The 19,133-nt window shown below is 39.2% G+C and overlaps 1 protein-coding gene across 3 annotated transcripts in view; it reads right to left on the bottom strand.

Annotated features, from left to right (window-relative positions):
• The window catches only part of arap2 (ArfGAP with RhoGAP domain, ankyrin repeat and PH domain 2), a 127,109-nt gene that overhangs the window by 8,770 nt on the left and 99,206 nt on the right, over positions 1 to 19,133 (bottom strand). For all 3 annotated transcript variants that reach the window (XM_078275750.1, XM_078275748.1, XM_078275749.1), the window contains exons 24-29: positions 18,807 to 18,884; positions 10,158 to 10,232; positions 9,358 to 9,475; positions 5,975 to 6,103; positions 3,342 to 3,478; positions 2,318 to 2,400 (exon numbers count right to left, since the gene is read on the bottom strand). In XM_078275750.1, coding sequence (XP_078131876.1) covers positions 2,318 to 2,400; positions 3,342 to 3,478; positions 5,975 to 6,103; positions 9,358 to 9,475; positions 10,158 to 10,232; positions 18,807 to 18,884 — 620 coding nt within the window. The remainder of the gene's footprint in view (positions 1 to 2,317; positions 2,401 to 3,341; positions 3,479 to 5,974; positions 6,104 to 9,357; positions 9,476 to 10,157; positions 10,233 to 18,806; positions 18,885 to 19,133) is intronic.

The raw sequence follows: 19,133 nt of genomic DNA on the forward strand, positions 1-19,133 counted from the left end.
ATGAGGTACTGGAGCGCTGCCTCTCCTAACCCTCTCACTATGACTCTCTCCGTTCTCTTCAGCACTCTGTCTTTATTTTTTTATTCACCGTATCACTTCTCCCACAGCCCACTCAACAGTATATCTATGATACAATGCAGTATCATCCTCTCCTTCTGTCCCTCTATCCCCCTCTCTCTTCATCTCCCACTCCTGCTCGCTTATCAAATTTCTCTCCCCTGAAGGACGCCGTAATGCAGACAACCGCTTACTGGACTCATTTTTCACGCTTCCCCAGACTCCAAATTCCAACTTGGGGAAAATTATAAGGAATTAGAATTGGGTAGTGTGATATATAGGGTTTGGCTTCTCAAAAATATCCTCTTTGTTTGACCAACAAGAACTGCTGAGGGTTTGGCATGTGTCATAAATTATAATAATAGAATATAATTAAAATAAAACAGTGGCAGGAATGGTTTCTATATGCAGAATAATTTGTATTTGTTAAAATGCAATTACATTTAATCAATTTCATTACTGTGAAAAATAAGATGGGGTCAGGATGGGCTTGGGTATCACCTGGTGATGCTAAACTTTGAGGGAAGAGAAAGGCCAATATATCTTTGGGGACAAATAGTTTACACACAAACAAAGACAGTAACAAAGCTAAATAGTCACTTGTTCATCTTAATAACACAGAGGGGTGGATTTGCTCAGAATGTGCAGCAGTTGTTTTGGCTTTAATGAGTCACGTTTGACCACATTCTTTATGCAGCCACACCGAGTTTCTGCACTGGAAATATTACAGGAAAATATGCAAGGAGGGAATGGAAATTTATACAAATGACCATTAAAACTGGCTCATAATTGTCAATTGACAGCTATTGCAGAGGCAGTTGTGTCTGTGATTTAACGTCTGGGAGGAGCAGGTGTAACATTTGTGGCGCTGTTTTATTGGCTGCTCACAGAGGGAGAGATTAGCCATCATCCACATTTCAATCATATCTTATGACAATGAAAACCATTTCAATGATGGAAACAAAGAATATTGCAGCAAATTAATAAATGTTCATAAATTGCACTTTACAGGAGCTCAATATACAAGCAATAAGACTGAATTTATATTTATTTATTGTTTATTTATCAGGGACATTACCTATAACATTATCACAAGCAAATGATATGATAGAGAGATGCAAGGTCTAGCCTCCGCTAATTTGCAGTCCTTGTCCCTGGTCAGGCTTTTACAAAAAACAATCACAGCACAACAGACAGTCTATTAAATTCTAAAAGAATAAAATCAAATAAAAACAGAATTTACATAAATAGTGTGTCGCTAAAGGACACCATTAGTGCTCCCATCTCTGTTGTTGTTTAAGCCATAGTTTGGCTTTTGTGTTAAACACTTTTAGTTCTGTTTGGGATTTAAGTGCAGGTATTATAATAGGTGCAATCCCCTGTTTTGTATGAATCTGCCAATGATATACATATTTGATTTTAGATTGTTTATATCCATTTACAGCAGTAATCTTGTATTATATCACATAAGAATAATACATTTGAATGTGAAAGGTCAATTCTGACAAACAGCAGTTTGAAAGAATTGTCCAATTACTCTGCATTTCTAAAGCTTTCAGCCACATATCATGGTCTTCCGCAGTGGGTGGAGTAACATGACAAAAAAAAGCTAATCGGACGTAGAGTTATGATTCAAAATACTCCTTCCACGTACATATTTTACACAGAATCACCAAAACTCTCCCTGGTGGATTTTTTTTTTATCATTCAAGGTGTCTTTTTTAATTTAGTCCCTGACCTTCATGTTCAGCTGACAGGATATTATTGATCACCTTTTTCTTGCTTATAGCCTTTCTTCTTGGGGTAAGAAGAGAGTATGTTTGATGTTTCCAATTCAGTATGCTGATATTCCTTCGTTGGGTAGGTATTCGGTTTCAATTTGGGAATTTGTATATTTGTTATTTTATTTTTTTATAATGTAGAATAACAGAATCCTTAAAAAATCAATGCCTTTAATTAAACCGAAAGACACTCAGTTTGATCTCTGTGTTTCATCAAGGGCAGGGCTTTGCACACGCACACACATACGCACACACTCACACAAAAATACATTTCCAGGCAGCCCTAGTCAGCAGTGCATTCAAATTTGACTCCAATGCAACTAAAAGTATGTGGCAGCGCAAGACATGCAACAAAAGTGGTTAACTTGGTAGTCTTAGTGAATCTACTACAGAGATTTGAATCTCTCTCTCATTCACATACATTCAGATTTAGGAAAATACTAGAATTATATTACAGTATGCATGTGAGTGCAGCTTACCTGGTTGGAGGTTTGAGTTTTTTCTTCAGGCCCAGGTAACATTTCACAGAGTTGAGTTGGATCACTTTCTCTGCTTTAGTGCCCTGCAAGAACAACTGAATATTTTGGGTGAATATATTTAATAAGGGGTAAAAAAACACATTGAACTCAACTTAACTATATAAACCAAAATAAAATAAAATGCCATCAAACTATCTGTGCAGTTAACAACACGACAATCAATTTGAATCATTACCAGCAAACCTCTTCTTCCAAGCAACAAAGAACAAAGTGGAAGCACCCATTCTCTGTTTCATCCAACATAATTTGTGCTAAAAACAGACCTGGCATTAATTGCAGTGGCCAAAGAATATCAATTAAATAAAATAAATAAATAAAAAAGTCTAATTTTCTTAGCATTTACACAGCAATCAGCAACATTCTTTTGCGACTTGATATTTAGAGAAGCTTTCAGTGAGTAAAGCACCCCCCCTCCCCCCAACCAACGCACACGTACACACACACACACACACACACACACACCTCATAATTTTCCATCATCCCCTACTGCCAGAATTACTGCACCTCCATCAATTATTAACACTTATTCACACTCCTTTACGAATCCCACGTTTCAACTGCAGAAATGTGCTGTGAAGAAAAGGCCTCCAGGGAACTCGGGCCTGCTGGTCCTCTCTGAAGCACACGCTGTATTCTTCCTTTTTTCAAAGAGAGCGGGAAGTCCGCTGCCATCAGTATGTTTTATTTTCCTACTTAATTCGAAGATTTGGAACCCTGAGACGGACATGTCACCAGGGAGATGAATCAGAGAGAGTTTGGGTGGAGTTCTGTCTATTTGGTTGCAGTTATGTAGGCGCCATTCTAACACATCAGTTTTCTAAATCAGTTCTGTAACCTTTTCAATTCCCTCTTGATACAAAGCACTCACTGCCCGATACTTTGTGTCTGCATGCAAAAAGCCATGGTGACAAGTAGTTACAGTTGATGTGGAAGTAGATTAAGCCTGAAATAAAAGTGTACTTACTTTGATATCTCTGTAGAGCAGCAGCTTTTCTGCATGTAGTACAACATATTTGTCCTGGAATTTGTGCCCCGACAGCAGTTTGCAGGATCCATCGCTGAACTTCAGATAGTCTGCTTTTATAACCTGCCTTTGGTCTACTGTAAAAACACATTGAAAGTCAGCCCAAACTGGACGCACATGTCTATCAACTGATGCTGAAACGATTAGTCGGTATTGGTGCTGCAACTAACAATTACTTTCATTATTGGTTAATTGTTTGGTCTATAAAATGTCTGAAATTAGTGAAAAATGTCCATCCCAGTTTCTGAAAGTCCAAGGTGATGTCTTGTTTTGTCAGTCCAAAACCCCAAGAAATTCAGTTTAATTTGATATAAAACAGAGAAAAGCAGGACATTTTTGAGACTGAAAACAGCATTTTCGGTATTTACGGAATGGACCACCGGGAGCTGTCACTCAACTTTAGTATTCATGAAAACAGCAAAATTTCAAAGTGGCTTGTTTTGGTGCATATTTTTTCATGTAGCTCTTAGTCTCGGCTCTCCTTCGCTACTAGATGAGTCTGACCCATGAGTTTTCCCATCAGTTTGCTGGGGGTCAGGGGGCCCCCTGGTGGTTGAAATGGGCAATTGCATTGTTTAAAAAATGAGTGGAATAATTACATCTGGCATGACCAGATATTTTATAAATATCTTAAATAACACAAAACTAAATGGTGGTAGGTAATACATCAGATTTCATATACTGCTTTAATAAAAAAAATATGACCTGGCTGACGATGGGAGCAGTAGGACGCAAAAAACTAAAATTACTGTTGCATTATGTCTGGACATCTTGCCGTGCCAACGTTGCAATAAAGGTTTCCTAAATGCCATGTATATAAATGTGATGTCAGCTTACTAATTGATTGCGGGTTTTGTGTAGATTTGGACTTTTATACGTTTATTCCACTTTGTTTAACTGGCGAAGTGGAGAGGCCTCGTTCACTGTTTGGAGCTGGCTGGTGAATGTGACGCTCGTATAGGCCTTGCTGGATACACCGTGACCCTTTTTGAGGATCTACTGATCGCTGTGGATTACTTTTTTTCCGTGTCATTGGATTACGGCAAAATACGGATCTTTTTTCTCAACGTGTCTCAATGTTTTAACTAGGGCTTTCAATCGATTAAAAAATGTAATCTAATTAATTACATACTCTGTGATTAATTAATCAAAATTAATCGCATACATAATTAACGGTGCCTATATCGATACTTTTTAAGAAAGTAAAAAAAGAAAAGAAAAAAGAAGGGTACTAAACAATAGTCGGTGACATTAAAGAACGGCTTGTTTATTGCTAAGGCCATACAGTCAAAATTAAATGATTTATTAATAATGTATAACAATAACTTATTTCACTAGCAAATTGCTGTTGAACGACAAAAACAACCACCAGATGGTAAAGTACATTTACAATAACTTCAAATGCACCACGAGGCTGTAGATTACCAGTTTCATTGAACGCACCGTCGGTGTTGTTTTTCCGACGGCAGCTGCAGATTGTTACATCCCGGTGTTGAATCCTCTACAGTAAAACACAGTCACACTTTACAGCGTTTAGCGTTAGCTGTCAGCATTTTAACCGTGTTTAATCCAGCTACTAGCTAGCGGTAGGCTAACATTAGCTGCTGTCTAGTATAGTGTTAACTAGCGTCACGTGCAGCGGTGTTTGTGTTGCCTGTATCGTCTGTTTCAGAGCATCAGAGAGAAGCGCAGACATATCAGTGGCACCAGATTTCGTTAGCCAGGGTTGGCAGGAAGAAGATTTTTAAAGAAGTAAATGTTCCAATTAATGATCCAGGCAGCACATTCTCGTCTCCCTCCTTCATTTTACAGTCGAATGGTGGCTAGAACGGCTCTGGGTCAAACGTCAATATGGAATGGATTAATCTGCGTTTTTTTTTTAACGCGTTATTTTTTTCTCAGATTAATTAATTGAAATTAACACGTTATTTTGACAGCCTAGTTTTAACATTTTTTTAACTTAAAATTTCATGTGAATACTAGTTTACTAGAGGAGTAACTTAGTATTTGAAGTAATGCAGTAATGCAGGAAGTGTGCATTTAGTTTCCATGCTTATTGTGTTTCTACAACAATGTTAGTGAGTAAATCTACTGAAATGGCCACCACACCATAACAGAGGAGTGTGATGTGTAAGATGAGAATGCAGAGGTTAATTCGTGGATGTCATGGTTGTAAAAAATCAAATGGCATCTGTACATCTTTGCGCAAACTAGCACATAAGGGGAGGGTCATGCCTCTTTTTCAAATCATTTTGGAGGGTCATAGAAAAATTATTACTGGCGAGGGGAGGGTCAAGTCTTTTTAGCCTAAAGGTCCCAGAACTCCCCCAGTGGCCCCTTAAATAAATAATGAACAGTCCCTTAAGCTAGTTATTAGTTAAGTTACAACTGCATAAGTACAAGTTGGTTGGGAATAACATATCGATTAAACAATTGATACAAAATTTAAATATAATGTAAAAAGGAGAAAGACAAACCAGGACACATGAAAATCAACATACATACTGTATTAAAAATGCATCATTAAAAGGTAAAATGTTTAATGGTTTTGTACCATTGATTGCATACCGTACCTTTCCAATCAGCAACTCTTTTGGCCCCTGTAAACTTCTTTATAACAAGAAAAGCAGACCTAGGGCTGTCCAGAGTACTCCACTCCAGCACCTGTTCAAGAATCTTCTCACTGTGGTGCAGCGGCCTCTCTGTTGTAAATAAAAGGTCACGGGTCAGAGTGACGGGAATGATCAATTAGCAATGGTCAAAATTGTCAACCGCCAATAACAAAGCCATATCTTCTTCTTACATGAATTATAAATGCATGGAACAAAATCAGAGCCTCATATCATAAAAACCATGACAAATTCTAGTTAACTCAATAACAAAATGATGTTGTTGTTCTCCCCATTTTCATCACAGAGCAGTTTACATTATCTCCAGCATATCAGGACCTGATTATAAAAACACACTCATGTGCAAAATAGACCTATTATCTCTTCCTAATTGGTGAACAGGGTACATGCTATCAGCCACAGAAAAAAAGTAGATAATTTGTGTACCAAAACCCCTGCTCTGATGCCTCCATCTCTACACTCCCCCATTTTTCATAACCAAAGGAGGTAAAACGCTCCAACGGCATAACTTATTCATAACAGTGGGCTTATCATCTCTCTGGAATCTCTGCAGACCCAGGCCATGGAATTAGTTCCTCATTTCCCAACAAATATTAGCTCCCCTTTTCTGCCTATTGTCCTCTATAACAGGGTTTATCTGTGGCTATCCTCCAAAATGGCTAATTAACGTTCTTTCCCTCCCTTCTTTATGGTTTTATGAGCAAAACCTGTCACGCTACCGCCTTCAAAATAGCTTGACTGTTTACTCTTACACAGACATATTGTCTTGGCATGGAAAATATGCTGAACCGTCAGCAAATATATTCAGTATTCAACACACCTTTGTTTTTTAGAAGAGGACGGCATGTCCTCTAGAACTTTGTGAGGAGAAAAACAAACATAAGAGTGCGTTGTAAACTCCCAGTGAACTGATGAAAAGTGCACGGAGACCGCCAGCAAAGCAACTTGGCGGCAAAGCTCAACTTTGACTTCCCCTTGCTCGCCACTTCCCGTGCTACGATCAAACGTGGGTGTGTGAGGCACGGGGTGCGATCAGTGCATATTTATGCAAGATGAGGTGGGTCAGCTCCCTGGGTCGATCATGCAAGGAAGATGAAGGTAATTTATGACATATGACAGTGAATATGATTAATTAATGTGCATATCATCAAACCGGCAATGCTTGGCTAATTTCTCACTGTGCTTCCATGTTCGCAGACACTGGTTCATTAGAGAGATAACATAATGTTCTAATCATGAGGTCATGGGAGTAAGTGTGATCTTTGTATATGCTTTGGATTTAAATAGCTATTTAAATGGTGATGTGACACATCAATCACTAATTGGATATACTGTCACTGTACTGTCAACTGTAAAAAAAAAAAAATGGCTTTCACTACTATGAGATGTGGAATTTGACAGCAGAGTAACTTTTGATTTAACTTGTGAAACAAAGTACAGATCTTACTTCTAAGTCCTTTAAAATGGTCAACAGAACGGCTTCATCAGTTCTAATCATCTAATTACAAGGGATTGTTTTTAATTGTGGTAAAAATGAACAGGAGTCTTTTAGAAGTACAATTACATACCCTGATTTGTATAAAAATGAAAATGTACTAATTGTGCATACAATCATTTTCAGAGAGATCAGTGTATAGAAACCTTCAAACCTTCAATTAAAGAATACATTAAAATGTAAAAATGAGACCCTCTGTCCAACAAAAAGGAATAATGTAGTATTTGTCATGTTCTTCTTGTTGATTAAAATAAAAGGCTTGTTTAATTTCTTCAAATTGATTCTAAGAAGTGGTAATTAGTGAAGAGGGTTTTTTTGTGTACGGTAAAGAAACACATGTTGCCTTTTAAAACAAATTTCAATTTCGATGTGGATTAACTGCATCTCAGTGCAGAGGAGTTCCCTTGGTTAAAGTTGGTTGAAGAGGCACCTGTGGAGAGTCTAAGGCTTGAGCATGACTATTACTCTATTAAAAGGTCCCATGGCATGAAAATGTCACTTTATGAGGTTTTTTAACATTAATATGCGTTCCCCCAGCCTGCCTATGGTCCCCCAGTGGCTAGAAATGGAGATAGGTGTAAACCGAGCCCTGTGTATCCTGCTCTGCCTTTGAGAAAATGAAAGCTCAGATGGGCTGATCTGGAATCTGCCCCTTATGAGCTCATAAGGGGCAAGGTTACCTCCCCCCTTTCTATGCTCTGCCCGCCCAAAGAATTTGGCCCGCCCATGAGAAAGAGAGAGACATCATGGCTTGCAAACAAGCAAAGTGGCAGTTGGTCAAGGCCACCCCCCCACCCTCCACCTTGCCCCCCCCTCTCCTCCTCAATAGCATTTAAAGCTACAGACACAGAAATGGCACGTCCTAAGGAAAGCTTGTGGGACTGGCTCTAGTGGCTGTAATTCTGCAGCCTGGATTTCAGGAAAGAGACTTCAGATACAGTATTAGGGGACCACTAAGGCCTATATAAAAGCATAATAATGCATACACCATAATGTAATTGTTTTAGTTGCAACAAGCAAATATTGTTGGAATTAAAATGTAAATTACATATCTCCGAATGCACCTTTTAAAATACATATTTTTGGGGGGCATTTGATGCTTTTATTGCATTTATTTTATTAAGAGAGAGCAATGGGGAATGACATGCATAGACATTTTAAAAACACTAAGTTCAACAAGAACACTTAGTGTAGTGTTAGGCATTGTAAATGGCCAGCAAGCTTATGCCAATCATCTGAATAGTCTATTTATACATGTTTAACGCACATAAAACTCCCTAAAGAAGGTTTTATTTACCATTAAGCCAACACAAAAGTTCAATAAGAACACTTTTATGCGATATGTTAATATAGAATGTCTTCAAAGTAGCAGTAGACAAAACCGCAACGTCCATAATTCAATTCCTAGTCGGGATCTTTGTTGCATAGCAAACCCCCCCCTCTCTCTCCCGCCACATTTCCTGTCTGCATCAGCAATGGAAGCTAGCAGGAAAGGCATGTGTTTATAGTAGTCTTTCAAAACCTTTCTAGATTGTGACCATTCAAAGTAGAGTCATTTGAAATCCTCAGATTTATCTTGTGACCCCATCATGCGTCTTTGTTGAAATGTTTGTTTGTATTTGTATCATAGAATACAATACAAATAACATAAAGCAAAAGAAAATCATTAGGGTGAGAACAGTCCCTATTACTATTGAACATATTGAACTCATTTTGACCAGGACTCTGATTTTTAGAGATGTATCATTGTCTGAAATGCAGTGTTTTCAGGATTCTTCGTGATTTGAATATGTTTCATGAGGTGACTCTTGGACTGGGAAATCCTGCGTACCTAACTCTCCATTCTCAATGACTTCAAAGGTGGTCCAGAAGTCGTCAGCACTAAAGGTGACGTTCCTCATATTCAGTGCAGTTTCTGCAAGCTCCGTGGATCGCATGCTGGGAGAGACCTACCACAAACACAACAAACAGATAACTATATACCAAACAACTAAAAAGGTTTAACAATCAAACAAAGTCAGCACATCCTACATATAAAAGCTCTGATCATAAGCTCTCTGGATCAATATCATGCCTTCAACCATCTTTTCTCTCTTTGAAGAGCTACTCAATATTTACCATGTAACACTAACCGCACAGATATCTGACTTCCAGCCATGTATATAAGGTGCACTGATTAAATACTTGCTTCTTTGTCAAGTTATCAGGTGTGCCTAAACAGGACAGGACTAAGCAAATGTGCTACTAAACTCCACAGAGAGAAAGCAGAAAATTAAAGTCAAACTGTGCTGCTGAGCGCTCCTCTTTAACCCCATCCCTATTCTGCCGCTGCTGTCGACCTGTGAAAGGAGTCTGTAACCTGCAGCGGCCTGCGTGCCTTGTAAAATGCAATTACTCAGACAATTAAATCAGACGTTTCTTTGATTAGTTCGCTTTTGATTTATTTCTGGGGCGGTAATCCCATCAGGTTAAACCACAAATGTCTCAGCCCTATTCTATCAACCTTTCCACCTCTCATTCTACCAACCCTCATCCCTCATTCACCTTATACACATACACACATACACATACACACACACACACACACACACACACACACACACACACACACACACACACACACAGTTATACCTTGATTAAACAGCAGTTCTCTGGCTCTTTCTTTTCCAGGTACACCTCGAAGATCAAGTCCCCAGCTGGGGAGAACTGGGAAGTAAGAAAGAAAATAGAGTGAGACAGAGAGATCAGTTGAATTACAAAAACAATGCAGCTGGATTAATTGGCTTTTCTTCTAAATTCGTACTCCAGTGTGGCATGAATCTGAATGGAGAAAAGTGAGAGAAATGGTGAGAGGATTTGTGGAAAGCAAAGGTCGTTTTCTCAGCTAGAGGCAAACTAAATCCCTGTCGCGTTAACAGAATGCAAAACCAGGCTAAATAAAGAGAACATGTGTGAGACATACATATGGTGCATGGTTCACCTACACTAAAACTGATATGTTTTCCCCTGGTGTTAACTTTAAGTGTGCTGTCAGTTTAAAATTTTTTTTTGAAGATGCACCTAGAAAAATGTTCAGAGGTTATTATGGGAATTAAAAGTTGTCAAGAGGGAGATATGGGTTGCTAGAGTCTTTCCTCAATCCTGTAAAATACAAGGCATGCCATTCTGCAAAAAACTTTTACCACCTTTAAAAATTGTTGCTTTTCTGTAAATCAAATCTCAAAGACTTTGTTTTTATTAATCTACTATTTGTACATTTAATTATGTAAGCTACACAAAGAATGTATACTAAACTAAATGTTAAAAGGTTAATGCACTATACACTAATTTGCTTTCTTGCCGAGAATGAGATGAAAATATCAATACTGCTCTCATGTCTGTCTGTTGAGTATGGAGCTAGAGCCAGGAGGCGATTAGCTTAGTCTAGCATAGAAACTGTAAGCTGGAAGGAAACAGCTAGCTTGGCTTCCTCCCTAAAGAACAAACAAACAAACCAAAAAAGCACGTACCAGAAGCCCTAAAGTTCACCAATTAACAGGTTGTTTCTTGTTATTTTTTTAAAGCCAAAAAGTTGTGGTTTGAGGTAGTTGCATGCCTATGTTTAGAATTTCTGCTTGTATATGTATTAAAGAGGTGATAGAATGCAAAACCGATTTTACCTTGTCATAGTTGAATAACGACAGTTTGGTGGGTAAATAGGACATACATAGAACCTCAAAATCCCATTGACACCTCTTTCCTCTGCAAATCTCACAATTTGAAACTGCCTGTGAAAATGGGCAAATCTCAACGAACCACCTAGTGGACGTCAACTCGGCGGCTCCTCCTCATTTGGCTCTAGTCTCTATCTTTGTCACGCCCCAACATTTATACCACTGATCTGAGATCAGGTAGTCTTCTGAATAGGTCGAGCAGAGCTCACAAATTGTATACATTGTTCATCTGCTATTTTATCACTAAATTCACTTCTGAGACTTTTTATGCGAGAAATCAACTATGTAGAGGTCAAATATGGGCTGTTTTACGAAAATTGATGGCTAATTGCAAATTTTGTCCGACTGTGTGTCGGAATTCAGCGGCCGGTGCTGCCTGTGTTGCTGCCTGTGTTGCTGCCTCATCGCCCGGCCTGTCTTCCTTCACAGACCTCGGCCCGCTGTGAGCTAAATGGAGCTACGTCACGGCCGGCAGCCCGTGGTGCTCGATACCCGCGCAAAGTCACAGTTTCTGGGTTAGTGGACTACCAAATGCCGCTGGCCTGACAGAGCTCCAGGGCCTGCAGCTCTCCTCTTCCTGCTAAATGGCCGGTGTGTGTGAGTGAGAGCTGGTCAGCGAGCTTGTTACGCCCGCAATCTCTTACCACGTGTTCCAGTTAATCTTATAAAGGATATGTGTGTTGAGTTATTTAAACAAACGATCGGGGAAATAAACGCCTGTTGTCTGCGAGTCTCATTGATAGAGCCCGCGGCTGGATGGCGCTCTATCAATGAGAGCTAGCTAGCCTCCTCCTAGACCTCTGAAATTCACAAAAATGCATTAAATTGAAATCGGACACAATTGTTAGCTTTATAAGACCTTGGGGTAGCTGTTATATAAGTGGCGTGACGAAATTCAAACTGTAAATATACTCTAGTTATGCCGAAAGTGTAGCTAACTAGCCGCGATCTGTACACATAGGATTGAAGGGACTAGCAGCTAACGAAACCCCTCATCTTCACAAAAATGCATTAAATTGAAGTCGGACACAATTGTTAGCTTTGTAAGACCTTGGGGTAGCTGTAATATAAGTGGCATGACGAAATTCAAACTGTAAATATACTCTAGTTATGCCGGCAGCTGGCCAGCTCCGCGGAGCCCTGAGCCCCGGTAGTCCAGTAACCGAGAAAGGGTGATTTTCACTGGGTATGGAGGTTTCCGCTTTCTCGTCAGACAAATTTGCAATTAGCCATCAATTTTCGTAAAACGGCCCATATTTGAGCTTTATATAGTTGACTTCTCACATAAAAAAGTCTCAGTTTCAGACAACTTTGCAGTGTCTGAAATATGAGACCTGCTGTCTCGTCTCCAATGTGTTTGTATGTGGTTCGCTCAAACCAATCAGCGTGCAGCTCATCTAAATATTCATGAGCATACCATATTTGGAAGAAAAGCTCTTGTTACAAATAGGGCCATATTCACAGGGTAGTTAGGGGCCCATAAAATAGCATTCGGGCAATTTTCAGCCCAACCAATGTTACATACCCTATTAGGAGACCTTAAGGAACAGTGTGAAATACCCTATATAATCATTCTATCACCCCTTTAAACAACGTGTTCATTACTAGCGTTAACCTTTAGAGGTTTTATGCTAACCTAAACTAGAAAGGTCCTTTTTAACGGTAAATGGAGCTGGGCTATCCGTTTCCCCTGCTTTCAGTCTTTATGTTACACTAAACTACATTAAGCTAACCTTAAGCTAATCACACCCTTGCTGCAGCTGCAAAGACATGAGAGTAGTATCGATCCTCTTGTCTAACTACAGTAAAGTGAATAAGTTAACTAAAAACACAAGCTTATGTATATCCTTATATATACACTACTGGTCAAAAGTTTGGGGTCACTTAGAAATTTCCATTCCACTCCATTATAGACAGAATACCAGCTGAGATCAGTTGCATTGTTTTTTTAACCAGGGCAGCAGTTTTCAGATTACCTTATGTGCTTACATAATTGCAAAAGGGTTCGCCAATGTTTTCTCAGTTAGCCTTTTAAAATGATGTCAAATTAGTAAACAGAATGTGCCTTTGGAACATTGGATGAATGGTTGCGGATAATGTGCAATGTAGATATTGCACTAAAGATCAGCCACTTCTTTCTACAACAGTCGAGAACCCTTTTGTAATTATGTAAGCACATAATGTAATCTGAAAACTGCTGCCCTGACTTAAAAAAACAATGCAACTGATCTCAGCTGGTATTCTGTCTGTAATGGGGTGGAATGGAAATTTCTAAGTGACCCCAAACTTTTGACCCATAGTGTATATACGAAAAATCCAGAAAATCACATTGTAGGATTTTTAATGAATTTATTTGCAAATTCCTTTTTATTTAATGAAAATAAGTATTTGGTCACCTACAAACAAGCAAGATTTCTGGCTCTCACAGACCTGTAACTTCTTCTTTAAGAGGCTCCTCTGTCCTCCACTCGTTACCTGTATTAATGGCACCTGTTTGAACTTGTTATCAGTATAAAAGACACCTGTCCACAACCTCAAACAGTCACACTCCAAACTCCACTATGGCCAAGACCAAAGAACTGTCAAAGGACACCAGAAACAAAATTGTAGACCTGCACCAGGCTGGGAAGACTGAATCTGCAATAGGTAAGCAGCTTGGTGTGAAGAAATCAACTGTGGGAGAAATTATAAGAAAATGGAAGACATACAAGACCACTAATAATCTCTCTCGATCTGGGGCTCCACGCAAGATCTCACCCCGTGGGGTCAAAATGATCACAAGAACGGTGAGCAAAAATCCCAGAACCACACGGGGGGACCTAGTGAATGACCTGCAGAGAGCTGGGACCAAAGTAATAAAGGCTACCATCAGTAACACACTACGCCGCCAGGGACTCAAATCCTGCAGTGCCAGACGTGTCCCCCTGCTTAAGCCAGTACATGTCCAGGCCCGTCTGGAGTTTGCTAGAGAGCATTTGGATGATCCAGAAGAGGACTGGGAGAATGTCATATGGTCAGATGAAATCAAAATAAAACTTTTTGGTAAAAACTCAACTCATCGTGTTTGGAGGAGAAAGAATGCTGAGTTGCATCCAAAGAACACCATACCTACTGTGAAGCATGGGGGTGGAAACATCATGCTTTGGGGCTGTTTTTCTGCATAGGGACCAGGACGACTGATCCGTGTAAAGGAAAGAATGAATGGGGCCATGTATCGTGAGATTTTGAGTGAAAAACCTAAGTAAGAAGCATTTCAAGGTCCTGGAGTGGCCTGGCTAGTCTCCAGACCTGAACCCAATAGAAAATCTTTGGAGGGAGTTTAAAGTCCGTGTTGCCCAGCGACAGCCCCAAAACATCACTGCTCTAGAGTAGATCTGCATGGAGGAATGGGGCAAAATAACAGCAACAGTGTGTGAAAACCTTGTGAAGACTTACAGAAAACGTTTGACCTCTGTCATTGCCAACAAAGGGTATATAACAAAGTATTGAGATGAACTTTTGTTATTGACCAAACACTTATTTTCCACCATAATTTGCAAATAAATTCATTAAAAATCCTACAATGTGATTTTCTGGATTTTTTTTTCTCATTTTGTCTCTCATAGTTGAAGTGTACCCATGATGAAAATTACAGGCCTCTCTCATCTTTTTAAGTGGGAGAACTTGCACAATTGGTGACTGACTAAATACTTTTTTGCCCCACTGTATACGATAATCCTCTTGCAGTGCTATTTGAATTTTTCACTCACAGATCAATAGAAGATGAAAGAGAAATACATATTTCTTTAACTTATTGTAACCTGTGTGAAAAAAAAAGGAAAAGTCGTACTGTAAATGGCCTTTCTACATGATAATCTGGAGGTCAAACTCATTTATATTGCTCTTATCAGTACAAATCATGGCACCTCTCTCCATGTGTTGGAGCTATAATCCTCTCTGCATCCAATTAAAAACAGACTTTTTGGGTGTGAAAGACCAGAGAAGTTAAGGGGGAGTGAAAATCTAGCTTTAAAAAAAAATCTCTCTCTAAAAAAAAGAACTAAGTGAGCGCGAAAAGGTTTCTTTTCCCTTGGCTACCTGGAAATTACAGTTACTTTCCCTTTGTCATTTGTATGTGCTGGTGAAGAAAGGTCCATTATTGGCTTGAGAACAATTGTATGAAAAGAGTGGCAAACCCCTACAGGCCATCAATTAGGCTGATCAGGTTGAGAGTTACTAACTAACTTTCACTTCAACTTTCTTGGCCCTAAAATGACAAATAAATTACAGTCATTCAAACCAATGGAGCAAGAGAGTTATGGAGACATTTTGGTCCGCTAAGTACACTTTTCTTTCTTTTCCTTCATTGTTGGGAGGAAGACCAGGCACATTTTACACACAGCATTTTTCAAGTGAAAGAGACAGACAGGAAATGAAGATGTTGATGATTTGCTGGAGAAGAAAGCAAAGTGCAACAAAAAGAAGTGTTAAATGGTTTTACAGCTGATGGGGAGACATCTCAGCAACGAGTAAGAAAATCAGTAATGTTCTATTTGAAGGCATTTCTAATCTCTACCAAAGTCATACTCTCACTGCACTAGCCCTGGCTGTAAATGCAAGTATTGATTTTAAAGTGCCACTTCCAATTTACAAGGCATGACATTGCCTTGCACCTCATTATATCACTGATTTACTGACTCCCTCAGTCTAGCCATACTTTCCACTTGCAGTGTGCAGGCCTCTTTGTCATTCTCTGCCTTTAAAAGGGAAATGGATAAGGTCAGAACCTTCACCTGCAGGGCCCGAGCCCTCTGAGACAAGCTTCCCGCAAGTGTCAAAAGTGTGCGTTGTCTTGGTATTCAAGTGCAGACCCAAGAGCCATTTGTTTAGCCACATCCTATTCCTTAAATCCTAACTGTACAGTACTTTCCTCCCAATTTGGCAATTTAGCTAAAAGTACCGCTGTACCTAAGTAGCCTCTCTGAGCAGCTAGAACAGTCGTAGACTCTTCGTCTTGTTGTAAATTTGCCAATCCAGACATCAATTTATCAATTTGCTTAATTTTGCACAGAGATGGAAGTAGCTCTATTTTCAGAAGAAATACCTCGGACATTCCTGATTTTGTCAAGTCATTCATCTCCAAGAGACTCTACAGAATTAATGTTGATGGTTTGAAACATGTTTTCACAACTATCGAACAACATTTTCATGATTGGCTGTTACTGAAAATATGATGAATGTGGAAAAGAAAATGTGTTTTTGCTCTATTGCTAACAACCCAGGCCAACATAGCTACACTTTACACCATTCCTATAGTCTACTGAATAAAAACCCAATGATGTAGATTTTTTTGACATGATTGCTTACATAAAACCTGAGCCACATACCTCTATCAATAAACTGCATGCATACATTACCACCATAGTGCAGCCTTTAAAAAATATGTTTGTCTTTTTTCTTATTTCTTCGGGATGAGAGTTACTAGAAAGAGGCTCTGCATGGACTGGATGAATATAATGGACATTTCAAGTTACAAGTTCAAGTTACTGACTAACTTTCACTTCAACTTTCTAATTGATGGTTACATTGACTGGGTTCAATTGCTCCGGAGTTTGTGTTCCACGACCCTGCAGACATTGTAAAGCCAGTGGCATCTACATGAAGCCATTGAGTTAAAGCGTAACTCTCGCCAAAATGCAACCGAGGGTCTTTTTGTGAATATACCCGAGTCAAACTTTTGTTTAAAAGCATCATTAGAACAGAAACGCCACTTTTAAGATTGACCGTATTCTCGTTTTCGGTCAAATGGCCTTTTGAATGGGAGTGCTAGAGGCACTACTATGATCACATAAAAATATTTTAGCGCTATTTTTAAAACACTAAGAAGGCTCGACACAACATGAAACTTTGCTCAACGTATCATCGGGGGCTCTACACATGAACTGGAGCATTTAGAACATTGTTTGTGTATACCGAGTTTACTAAAAAGGTTCAAAAGGTTTGAACAACTCACTTTAGATGTTGTAGCCGTTATCTAGCCAGTCAAAAAGTGTCGATCTCCGAATGCGAACGAACGGACTCCATAGGAGGAAATGTCATTCTTATATGAGGCTCCTTTTTCAACTACAAGGTCAATATTGTTTTTCACTAACGACAAAACAACAAATTATCCGTGCATTTATATGGAACTAAGCTTGAGGAGCTTTCCATCTTTACTCTCCTCCCCTGCATTCGGAGATCGACTATTTTTGACTGACAAAATGGCGGCGGCCGGAAACAACAGCTACAGTGAGTTGTTCAAAACCTTTCTTTTTAGTAAACTCTGTGTACACAAACAATGTTCTCAGTGCTCCAGTTCATGTGTAGAGACCCTGGTGATACTTTGAGCAAAGTTTCATGTTGTGTTGAGCCTTCTTAGTGTTTTGAAAAATAGTGATTTTGATGCGATCATAGTAGTGCCCCGAAAACGACCGAATACGGTAAATCTTAAAAGTGGCGTTTCAGTCCTAATTATGCTTTTAAACAAAAGTTTGACTCAGGTACAGTCACAAAAAGACCCTAGGTTGCATTTTGGTGAGAGTTACGCTTTAAATTGTAAGGGACATTAAACAATTACGCAGAATTATGATTGAATAATTACATATATCCTCTGTATGTGTAATCGTGTATTATTTCTATTATGGTTGATGATTCTGATTCTGTGAACCTTTGCCGGAACAAACTTGTCGAGCGACCTTGCCTGACTGTTCCCCACAGTGCTACAAATGTAAAAGATGGTTCCTGGGAGAGTCTGCTCTGTTAGAAGGTATCAACAGGTTGTCAGCAGTGATGTAAATTGAGACGAGACAGTTGCAACCAAGGGAAGCAGCCTATATAAAAGGAGATGATCAATGTAAAACAAATGCAAAACTTGCTAAAATGATAAACTCATCCATTATCTCAACAGAGAAATTTTCCCCATGCTGACTTGTAATTGCGCTGAATAAATGATTGTTCTAAATGAAAAACCTAGTACATTTTCAATTTTTCTACCATAGTTTTGTTATGTTAAAACCCTAAAACCCCAAATTTGTGTATATAACCAAAATGGTGTCCCAATTTACCCCGTCCGACAGTTTTATAATAGCACTGGCTTTCCACTGAGTAACCCTGCTGACCCACAGCAGAAGACATGTTCTGAAAGCCTACGGACAACGTGGAGAGAAGGGGGGGAGGGAGCACAAACAACTTATTTCAGATTTCACAATGACAGCGGCATGTGATTCAATTTTTTTCCCAGTTATCTGAACCACATGTTTTTCTCAGCTGTGGCATCCAGTCATAAAGTACCTGCTGTAAAGGTTAACAGGAACACAGCCCTTTTTCCTCACCCGCCTGCTCGACCGCCTACTGCCCAACCCCCACCCCAATTCTGTTTCTTTTTTGCCAGAATAACAGGTAACTAGTTCAAATGGTTCCCTGATTTGAGAGACCCTGACACATGCAGGCAAATCAATACACACACACACACACACACACACACACACACACAAACAAACAAACTAATAAATAGAACACCCATTGGAGATTTTCATTTGGGTCGACTTACTGTAGTGTCCTTCTTGTCGTTCCAGCGTGTGATGAAACTATTCTCTCTCTCCATCTGTTGCACCCGTTCTTCATTGACCTGTTGGACACACACAAAGACACACAAACACATCAATTCAAACTCAGCCAATGAAGAGAAATATTAAATTGCTTGATAAAATCAGAAAAACATTTTCAAAGGTAAGATTAAGTCCAGCCCTTAAATACAATACATGGAATAGATTAAACCTAGATTAAACCAGTAAAAATGCATCATACACAAACTGTAGAATTGGGTCATTCAGCAATTCAACAGTTCTAAAACTAATATTGAAGAAGGAAGTTGGCT

Source organism: Sander vitreus, chromosome 19, assembly GCF_031162955.1.
Source record: "Sander vitreus isolate 19-12246 chromosome 19, sanVit1, whole genome shotgun sequence".
Taxonomy (NCBI): Eukaryota; Metazoa; Chordata; class Actinopteri; order Perciformes; family Percidae; genus Sander; species Sander vitreus.